This window comes from Heptranchias perlo, chromosome 20 (genome assembly GCF_035084215.1).
Source record: "Heptranchias perlo isolate sHepPer1 chromosome 20, sHepPer1.hap1, whole genome shotgun sequence".
Classification (NCBI taxonomy): domain Eukaryota; kingdom Metazoa; phylum Chordata; class Chondrichthyes; order Hexanchiformes; family Hexanchidae; genus Heptranchias; species Heptranchias perlo.
The window spans coordinates 4658834-4669653 of NC_090344.1; the positions used below are offsets into that span (position 1 = coordinate 4658834).

A 10820-nucleotide genomic window follows, 5' to 3' on the forward strand; every position below is an offset into this window, starting at 1 on the left:
CAGGGAGTTACTCCAACCCCCTTGCAATAAATTCCAACATTCCATTTGCCTTCCTGATTGCTCGCTGGACCTGCAAGTTAACTTTCAGTGTTTCTTGTACGAGGACACCCAAATCTCTCTCAATGCCAAAATTTCATACTTTCTCACCATTTAAAAAGTATTCTGTTTTTCTGTTTTTCCCACCAAAGTGAATAACCTCACATTTCCCCACATAATACTCTATCAACAACCTTCTTGCCCACTCACTTAACCTGTCTATATCCCTTTGCTGACTCTTTGTGTTCTCCTCACAGCTTATTTTCCCACCTAGCTTTGTATCGTGAGCAAACTTGGATACATCCTTGTGGCACCCCACTGGTTACACGTCTAAGTCATTAATATATCTCAAAAAGAGTCATGGTCCCAATACCATCCCCTGCGGATCATCACTGTACACTACCTTCCAGTCTGTGAAACAATGGTTCACCACTGATCTCCACATTCTGCCAATTTTGTATCCATGCTGCCATCGGCTTCAGTTTTACCAACAGGTCCATTCGGTGGTACTTTACCAAACGCCTTTTAAATGTCCGTATACACAACATCGACTCACTACCCTCATCACCCTCTCCGTTATTTCATTGAAGAACTCAGTCAAATTTGTCAGACATGATTTTACTTTTAACAAATCGATATTGACTGTCATTTATTAACCCACGTTCTTCCAAGTGAGAATTAATTTTGTCCTGGATTCTGGTCTCTGGAAGTTTCCCACCACCGACGTTAGGCTGACTGGCCTGTAATTGTTCGGTTTATCCCTCTCCCACATTTTTGAACAGGGGTGTGACACTTGCAATCCTCCAGTCCTCAGACACCACTCCCATATCCAAGGAGGATTGGAAGATTGTGGTCAGAGCCTCCGATATCTACACCCTTACTTCCCTCAGTAATCCAGGAGGCATCCCATCTGGATCGAAAGACGTTTTTACTTTGAGCACTGCCAATCTTTTAAGTACCTCCTCTTTATCTATTTTTATCGTCTCCAATATCACTACTACCTCCTCCTTTACTGCTACAATGGCAGAATCCTCTTCTCTGGTGAAGACGGATGTAAAGTATTCATTTAGTGCCTCAGCCATGCCCTCTGCCTCCACAAGAAGATCTCCTTTTTTGTCCCTAATCGACCCCACCCTTCCTCTGACTCCCCTTTTACTATTTGTATGTTTATAAAAGACTTTTGGATTCCCTTTTATGTTAACCACCAATCTATTCTCATACTCTCTCTTTGCACCTCTTATTCCCTTTTTTAGATCTCCTGTGTACTTTCTTTGTTCAGCCTGGTTCACTACTGTATTATGAACCTGACATTCATCACAAGCCTCCTTTTTCTGTTTCATTTTAATCTCTATCTCGTTAGCCATCCAAGGAGCTCCAGCTTTGGATGCCCTTCCTTTCTCCCCCGTGGGGATCTGTCTGCTCTGTACCTGAACCAACTCCTCCTTCAAGGCCTCCCATTGTTCAATTACTGTTTTGTTGCCAATTTTTGATTCCAATCCACCTGGACAAGATCCCTTTTTAACTCACTGGAATTAGCCCATTTTCACATTTGTTTGTTCCTTGTCCTTTTCCATAACTATTCTAAACCTAATGAGATTATGATCACTGCTGCCCCACTGAAACATGGTCCACCTGCCCCACTTCATTCTCCACACCGAGCCCACTGCTGTACTCACATTCACTCTCTCACATTCACCCTCTCACATTCGCCCTCTCACATTCGCTCTCTCACATTCACTCTCTCACATTCACTCTCTCACATTCGCCCTCTCACATTCGCCCTCTCACATTCGCCCTCTCACATTCGCCCTCTCACATTCGCTCTCTCACATTCGCTCTCTCACATTCGCTCTCTCACATTCGCTCTCTCACATTCGCCCTCTCACATTCGCCCTCTCACATTCGCTCTCTCACATTCGCCCTCTCACATTCGCCCTCTCACATTCCCTCTCTCACATTCGCCCTCTCACATTCGCCCTCTCACATTCGCCCTCTCACATTCGCTCTCTCACATTCGCCCTCTCACATTCGCCCTCTCACATTCGCCCTCTCACATTCGCCCTCTCACATTCGCCCTCTCACATTCGCCCTCTCACATTCGCCCTCTCACATTCGCTCTCTCACATTCGCCCTCTCACATTCCCTCTCTCACATTCGCCCTCTCACATTCACTCTCTCACATTCACCCTCTCACATTCGCTCTCTCACATTCGCTCTCTCACATTCGCTCTCTCACATTCGCCCTCTCACATTCGCCCTCTCACATTCGCCCTCTCACATTCGCTCTCTCACATTCACCCTCTCACATTCACCCTCTCACATTCACTCTCTCACATTCACTCTCTCACTTTCAATCTCTCACATTCACTCTCTCATTCACTCTCTCACTTTCAATCTCTCACATTCACTCTCTCATTCACTCTCACTTTCAATCTCTCACAATCATTCTCTCACATTCACTCTCTCACATTCACTCTCTCACATTCACTCTCTCACATTCACTCTCTCACATTCACTCTCTCACATTCACTCTCTCACATTCACTCTCTCACATTCACTCTCTCACATTCACTCTCTCACATTCACTCTCTCACATTCACTCTCTCACATTCACTCTCTCACATTCACTCTCTCACATTCACTCTCTCACATTCACTCTCTCACATTCACTCTCTCACATTCACTCTCTCACATTCACTCTCTCACATTCACTCTCTCACATTCACTCTCTCACATTCACTCTCTCACATTCACTCTCTCACATTCACTCTCTCACATTCACTCTCTCACATTCACTCTCTCACATTCACTCTCTCACATTCACTCTCTCACATTCACTCTCTCACATTCACTCTCTCACATTCACTCTCTCACATTCACTCTCTCACATTCACTCTCTCACATTCACTCTCTCACATTCACTCTCTCACATTCACTCTCTCACATTCACTCTCTCACATTCACTCTCTCACATTCACTCTCTCACATTCACTCTCTCACATTCACTCTCTCACATTCACTCTCTCACATTCATTCTCTCACATTCACTCTCTCACGCACTCTCACATTTACTCTCTCTCACAATTATTCCCTCACATTCACTCTCTCATGCACTCTCACATTCACACTCTCTCACATTCACAATCTCTCACATTCACAATCTCTCACATTCACAATCTCTCACATTCACAATCTCTCACATTCACAATCTCTCACATTCACAATCTCTCACATTCACAATCTCTCACATTCACAATCTCTCACATTCACAATCTCTCACATTCACAATCTCTCACATTCACAATCTCTCACATTCACTTTCTCAGTTTCACACTCTCTCAGTTTCACACTCTCTCAGTTTCACACTCTCTCACTTTCACACTCTCTCACTTTCACTCACTCACATTCAATCTCTCACAATCATTTTCTCACATTCACTCTCTCATTCACTCATGGTTTAGGACCACTGAAAGATGATGCGATGTGTTTGGATTTCAGCACAGGGAGGAGGGAGAGTGTGTGGGGCGGGGATTTACAGCTTTGGGGAACAAGAGAGGAAAGAATGTTCCATAGCATCTAGAATTGTCTGTTCTGAATTTCTATCCTGTATTTACAGTGATAACTTTTATAAACTCCTTTTACAGGGTATTAGAAGGGGAGGATTTGCAGAGGGAGATTCAAACCAAAGATCACGTCAAGATCTGACAGAGTCATTTGATTCATCAGGACTTGAATATCATCGGCCTTTGAATGTGGAAGGAGAAATGTTCGTCTGTTCTGTCTCTGGGAGAAGATTTCAAACATCAGTGTGAGTGGAAAAGCACCGAGACACACACACCCGAGTGAGAGTGTTCCAGTGCACTGACTGTGGAAAGAGCTTTAACCAGTTACACAGCCTGAAAAAACATCACACCATTCACAGCGGGGAGAAACCGTACACGTGTTATGTGTGTGGACGAGGCTTCAACTGATGTGTCTCTCCAGGTTAGACTCAGGACACCCGGACCATGGAGAAACCGTGGAAATGTGGGGACTGTGGGAAGGGATTCAATTACCCTTCAGAGCTGGAAATTCATCGACGCATTCACACCGGGGGGAGGCCGTTCACCTGCTCCGTGTGTGGGAAGGGATTCACTCAGTCATACGACTTCCTGATACACCAGCGCACTCTCACTGGGGAGAGACCATTCTCCTGCTCTGTGTGTGAGAAGTTATTCATTTGGTCATCCAACCTGCTGAGACACCAGCGAGTTCATTCTGATAATAGACCTTTTAAATGTTCTGACTGTGAGAAGAGGTTTAAAAGCAAATGTAATTTGCTAGAACACCAACGCACCCACACTGGGGAGAGTCCGTTCATCTACGCCGTGTGTGGGAAGAGATTCACTCAGTCATCCACCCTGTTGACAAACCAGCGAGTTTACTCTGATGAGAGACCTTTCAAATGCTCTGACTGTGGAAACAGCTTTAAAAGCACAAACAAACTGCTGACACACCAACGCACTCACACTGGGGAGAGGCCATTTACCTGCTCCGTGTATTGGAAGGGATTCACTTGTTCATCCCACCTTCTGACGCACCAGAGAGTTCACTCTGGTCAGAGACCTTTTAAATATTCTGACTCTGAGAAGAGATTTAAAAGCACAAACGAATTGTTGGAACATCAACGCACTCACACTGGGGAGAGGCCGTTCATCTGCTCCGTGTGTATTAAGGGATTCACTCGGTCATCCCACCTGCTGACACACCAGCGAGTTCACTCTGATGAGACCTCTTAAATGTTCCGACTTTGGGAAGAGGTTTAAACGTAAAAGGAATCTGCTGACACACTAACCCATTCACACTGGGGAGAGGCCGTTCACCTGCTCCGTGTGTAAGAAAAGATTCACTCGATCATCCCACCTTCTGTCACACCAGCGAGTTCACTCTGATGAGAGACCTTTTAAATGTTCTGACTGTGAGAAGAGGTTTAAAAGCAGAAACGAACTGCTGAGACACCAACGCACTCACACTGGGGAGAGGCCGTTCACCTACTCCATGTGTCAGAAGAGATTTACTCGGTCATCCCACCTTTTGTCACTTCAGCGAGTTCACACTGGGGAGAGACCTTTCAATGTTTTGACTGTGAGAGGGCTTTAAAAGCACAAATGATCTGCTGAAACACCAACGCACTCTCGCTGGGGAGAGACTGTTCACCTGCTCCCTGTGGGAAGGGATTCACTATTTCATCCCACCTTCTGAGACGGGTTGCACGCAAGCAGAACCGGGACCAATATCCTCGCGGGGGCATTTGCTAGTTCTGTTGGGGAGGGTTTAAACTAGTATCGCAGAGAGATGGGAACCAGAGGGCAGGTACAGATAGAACAAATTCAGACCAGGAAACGGGAAGTAGAAAAGCAGTTAGTGACGTAGTTAGCGACTCAGAAAGGCAAAAGAAGCAAAGATTAAATAGTGTTCAGCACAGGAATTTGACGGGGTTATAGGGTATATACTTCAATGGAAGGAGTATTACAAACAAAGCGGATGGGGTGATATCAATAGTGTACAAAATTATGAGGGGCACAGATAGAGTAGACAGGAAATACCTGTTTCCCCGAGCGGAGAGTTCAAGAACTAGAGGACATAGATTTAAACTGATTGGCGGAAGGATTACAGAGGACATGAGGGAAAACTTTTTTACCCAGAGGGTGGTGGGTGTATGGAATTCGCTGCCCGAATTGGTGGAAGAGGCAGGGACCCTCAACTCATTTAAAAAGTACCTGGACCTGCACCTAAAGTGCTGTAAGCTGCAGGGCTAAGGACTGGGTGCTGGAAGGTGGGATTAGAATGGGCACCTCATTGTTCTTCGAGCCGGCGCGGACACAATGGGCCGAATGGCCCTCTTCTGTGCTGTATTTATTCTATGGTTCTATGAGCTGAGGGCACAGATAGACACATGGCAGCATGATACCATTGCTATAATGGAAACCTGGGTTAAAGAGGGGGATAATTGGCAGCTCAATATTGGATTGTTTCGCAGGCTATTGAGTTTTCAGGCAGGATAGAGTGGGTGATAAAATGGAGGGTGGTAGCATTATTGGTTAAAGAATCAATTACAGTTGTGAGGAGGGATGATATGCTAAATGGATCATTAATCGAGGCCATATGGGTTGAGCTAAGAAATAAAAAAGGGGCAGTCACACCACTAGGAGTGTACTATAGACCCCTGAATAAGGAAAGGGAGATAGAAGAACAAATAAGTAGGCAAATTTCTGAGTGCAACAATAAGGGGGCAATAATAGTAGGGGACTTCAACTACCCTAACATCAACTGGGATTCAAACAGTGTGAGGGGCACAGAGGGTGCAAAATTCTTGATCGGTGTCCAGGAGAACTTTTTTTGCCAGTACATGACAAGCTCAACAAGATGGGATGCAATTCTAGATTTAGTGCTGGGAAATGAAGATGGGCAAGTGGGTGAAGTGACAGTGGGTGACCACAATTCAGTTAGTATTAGTATTATTATGGAAAAGGACAGAGTTAAATCAGGAGCAAACATTTCAAATTGGGGGAAGGAAAATTTTACAGCACTAAGAGGTGATTTGGCAGAAGTGGACTGGACACAACTACTTGAGGAGAAATCAGTGGCAAGCCAGTGGGAGGCACTAAAAAGTGGAATTCGACGGGTACGATGCAGACACGTCCCCTCAAAGAAAAGGGTGGCACTGCCAAATTTAGAGCCCCCTGGTTGTCTAGAAGTATACGGGGCAAGATAAAGCAGAAAAAGAAAGCTTATGACTGTCACAGAAAACTAAATACTGCAGAAAGCCTAGGGGAGTATGGAAAGTACAGGGATGATGTAAAAAAGAAAATAAGTAAAGCAAAGGGAGCGCATGAAAAAATATTAGCTGGTAAGATTAAAGAAAACCCAAACATGTTTTATCAGTACATTAAGAACAAGAGGATAGCGAAGGAAAAGGTGGGACCTATCAGGGATGATAAGGGTAACTTGTGTGTAGAAGCAGGGGATGTGGGTAGGGTTTTAAATGAATATTTAGTCTCCGTATTCACAAAGGAATGGGATGATCCGGAGGTAGGAGTTGAAGAGGAGAGGTGTGAAATATTGGATAAGGTAAACATAACGAGAGAGGAAGTACTTGAGGGACTGGAATCCTTGAGAGTTGATAAGTCATCATGTCCAGATGGATTGTTTCCTGGGTTATTGAAGGAAGCCAGGGAGGAAATAGCAGATGCTCTGAGGATCATTTTCCAATCCTCATTAGAGACAGGGGAGGTACCGGAGGACTGGAAGACTGCAAACGTAGTACCATTGTTTAAAAAGGGTACGAGGGAAAGGCTGAACAATTATAGGCCGGTCAGTCTTACCTCAGTGGTGGGCAAACTATTAGAATCAATGCTGAGAGATGGGATAAACTGTCACTTGGAAAGGCATAGTTTAATCAGGGATAGTCAGCATGGATTTGTTCAGGGAAGGTTATGCCTCACAAATCTGATTGAATTCTTTGAGAAAGTGACAATGAGGATTGATGAGGGTCGTGCTGTTGGATGTTGTCTCCATGGATTGTAGTAAGGCATTTGACAAGGTCCCACGTGGCAGACTGGTCAGAAAGGTTAAAGCCCATGGGATACAGGGAAATGTGGTGAATTGGATGCAAAATTGGCACAGTAACAGGAAAGGGTAAAAGTCGATGAATGTCTTTGCGAATGTAAATCCATTTCCAGTGGTGTGCCACAGGACTCAGTGTTGGGTCCCTTGCTGTTTGTGGTATATATTAATGATGTGGACTTGAATGTAGGGGGTACGATTGGCAAATTGCAGAAATTGGCTGTGTAGTTGATAGTGAAGAGGATAGCTGTAGACTCCAAGAAGATATCAATGGGTTAGTGGAATGGGCGGAAAATGGCAAATGGAATTCAACCCGGAGAAGTGTGAGGTAATGCACTTCGGGAGGGCAAACAGTAAAAGGGAATACGCAGTAAACAGGAATATATTGAGAGGGGTAGAGGAAGTGAGAGCCCATGGAGTGCATGTGCACTGGTCCCTGAAGGTGGCATTACGGGTAGATAAGGTTGTGAAGAAGGCATACGAATGGGCACCTGGTTGGTCTTTGAGCCGGCGCGGATATGATGGGCCGAATGGCCTCCTTCTGTGCTGTATCTTTTCCATGGTTACCTTATATCCAGTAATACCAGGTTTTAGCTGTTGTCAGGAATAGTCCCTTCGTGGTCGCCAATTGTAGGATTTAAACCACTATATTCAGGATTATAATCTAATCCAATCTAAGGACTGGTTCCTGACAACAAGATCACCACGGTACTGGTATTATGGTTAATGGCAAAACAGATTTATTAAGCACATCACAATTAGTACAAAAAGGTGATATTTAACATGGAAAAATGGTCAGTGTTCCTTGAAACCTCGGAAGTATCCCTCCAAGTGGCTGCGGCGCGGTCTCTCTCTCTCTCTCGCTGTGATCTGTTGACTGAAAAGTTCTCTTCCTTGCCAGAATGTTGAGCGCCTTCCTCAGCCTTTGAGGTCTCTTCTTATCCCCTTTTTCACTTTATGAGCAGTTCACGATCACATTCACATCTCTCAGCCTTACCATTATTCATGTCTCTCAACCGTCGGAAGTTACATTCCAAGCATAACTCCTGGTACCATCTGTGCCTTGTTGTTACAGACTTAATGGTACCTTACCTTAGAGCATTGCCAGCCTTCACAGAACCGTTTGTATAAAAAGACTTCTATTCGCTAGCTTGCGGAGGCTCGAGATAGAGAGGCCTAAGCCGGCGTGACTCCTTGATTTAATTAAACTTCAGTCACTTTATCTACATGTTGTTTAGACATTGTGCTATTCCAGCACATTCCTACCTTAGTGCCTGTGATTTCCCCAAGGTCTGTTCATTCCCACTTTAATGTTGTCAGCATCCTTTTAGTTTTAACTGCAAACTTGACTATAATAACCATCATGCATCCTTCTCGGCCCACCAGCACTTTCTTATTGAATACACGTTACATGGTTCATACTATATTAATACACGGTACAGTTTACATTTAGAGATACGTAGATTCATAGTACATTTCATTCTACTTCTACTATTGATTATAATTATACTAAATTATAACTGTTATTGGGTTAATCATTACACATTGTTCTTCCTGACTCTGAACACCAGAGTTCAGTCCTGGATGTGATTAACTGCAGAATCCGACCCCTGCAGTCACAATTGAACTCGCTGGTGTCTCAGCACGTGTGATGACTGAGTGAATCCCTTCCCACACATGGAGCAGGTGAACAGTCTCTCCCAAATGGGCGCGAGTTGATGTGTCAGCAGTTCATTTCTGATTTTAAAGCTTTTCTCACAGTCAGTGCATTAAAAGGTCACTCAATAGTGTGAACAAGTTGATGTCTCAGAAGGTGGGATGAATTAGTGAATCCCTTCCCACACACGGAGCAGGTGAACAGTCTCTCCCCAGTGTGAGTATGTTGGTGTTTGAGGAGATCATTTGTGCTTTTAAAGCCCTTCTCACAGTCAGAACATTTAAAAAGTCTCTCCCCAGGGTGAGTACATTGGTGTCGCAGTAGATTCCTGTTGCTTTTATATCTCTTCCCACACTCAGAACATTTAAGAGGTCACTTATCAGAGTGAACTCGCTGGTGTCTCTGCAGGTGGGTTGACTGAGTAAATCTCTTCTTACACACGGAGCAGGTGAACGGCCTCTCCCCAGTTTCACTGCGTTGATGTCTCAGCAGTTCCTTTCTGCTTTTAAAGCTCTTCCCACAGTCAGAGCATTCAAAAGGTCTCTCATCGGAGTGAACTTGCTGGTGTGTCAGCAGGGTGGATGACCGAGTGAATCTCTTCCCACACACGGAGCAGGTGAACGGCCTCTCCCCAGTGCCACTGCGTTCATGTCTCAGAAGTTCGTTTCTGCTTTTAAAACATTTCCCACAGTCAGAGCATTTAAATGGTCTCTCATCGGAGTGAACTCGATGGTGTATCAGCAGGTTGGATGACCGAGTGAATCTCTTCCCACACACAGAGCAGGAGAACGGCCTCTCCTCAGTGCCACTGTGTTGATGTCTCAGAAGTTCTTTTCTGCTTTTAAAACTTTTCCCACAGTCAGAGCATTTAAACGGTCTCTCATCGGAGTGAACTCGCTGGTGTATCAGCAGGTTGCATGACTGAGTGAATGTCTTCCCACACACAGAGCAGGAGAACGGCCTCTCCCCAGTGTGAACTCGCTGGTGTGTCACCAGGGTGGATGACTGAGCGAATCTCTTCCCACACACGGAGCAGGTGAACGGCCTCTCCCCAGTGTGAGTGCGTTGATGAATTTCCAGCTCAGACGGGGAATTGAATCCCTTCCCACAGTCCCCACATTTCCACGGTTTCTCCGTGGTCCGGGTGTCCTTGTGTCTCTCCAGGATTGACGATCAGATGAAGCCTCGTCCACACACAGAACACGTGTACGGTTTCTCCCCGCTGTGAATGGTGTGATGTTTTTTCAGGCTGTGTAACTGGTTAAAGCTCTTTCCACAGTCAGTGCACTGGGACACTCTCACTCGGGTGTGTGTGTCTCGGTGCTTTTCCACTCACACTGATGTTTGAAATCTTTTCCCAGAGATAGAACAGACAAACATTTCTCCTTCCACATTCAAAGGCCGATGATATTCAGGTCCTGATGAATCGAGTGACTCTGTCAGATTTTGTGTGATGTTTGGTTTGAGTTTCCCTCTGCAAATCCTCCCCTTGTAATAACCTGTAAAAGGAGTTTACAAAAGT

The 10820-nt window shown here is 45.0% G+C and overlaps 2 protein-coding genes across 2 annotated transcripts; one reads left to right on the plus strand and one right to left on the minus strand.

Moving 5' to 3' along the window:
* The first annotated feature begins 4043 nt into the window (after positions 1 to 4043).
* LOC137335576 (zinc finger protein 239-like) lies at positions 4044 to 4814 on the plus strand. The gene is made up of 2 exons (XM_068000889.1): positions 4044 to 4454; positions 4620 to 4814. The coding sequence occupies exons 1-2, from the start codon at positions 4044 to 4046 to the stop codon at positions 4812 to 4814; spliced, it is 606 nt and encodes a 201-aa protein (XP_067856990.1).
* Positions 4815 to 8364: 3550 nt separating this feature from the next.
* Positions 8365 to 10465, minus strand: LOC137335577 (zinc finger protein 436-like; the record flags this gene model as incomplete). Its single annotated transcript, XM_068000890.1, has 1 exon — positions 8365 to 10465. A coding segment is annotated over one exon (795 nt), but the record flags the coding sequence as incomplete, so codon positions are not given.
* Positions 10466 to 10820: the final 355 nt, after the last annotated feature.

Coding starts and splice junctions, on each gene's coding strand:
- LOC137335576 (XM_068000889.1), top strand. CDS start 4,044: ATGGAGAAACCGTGGAAATGTGGGGACTGTGGGAAGGGATTCAATTAC. Junction 4,455..4,619: donor CCCTGTTGACAAACCAGCGA/GTTTACTCTGAT, acceptor CTGACGCACCAG/AGAGTTCACTCTGGTCAGAG.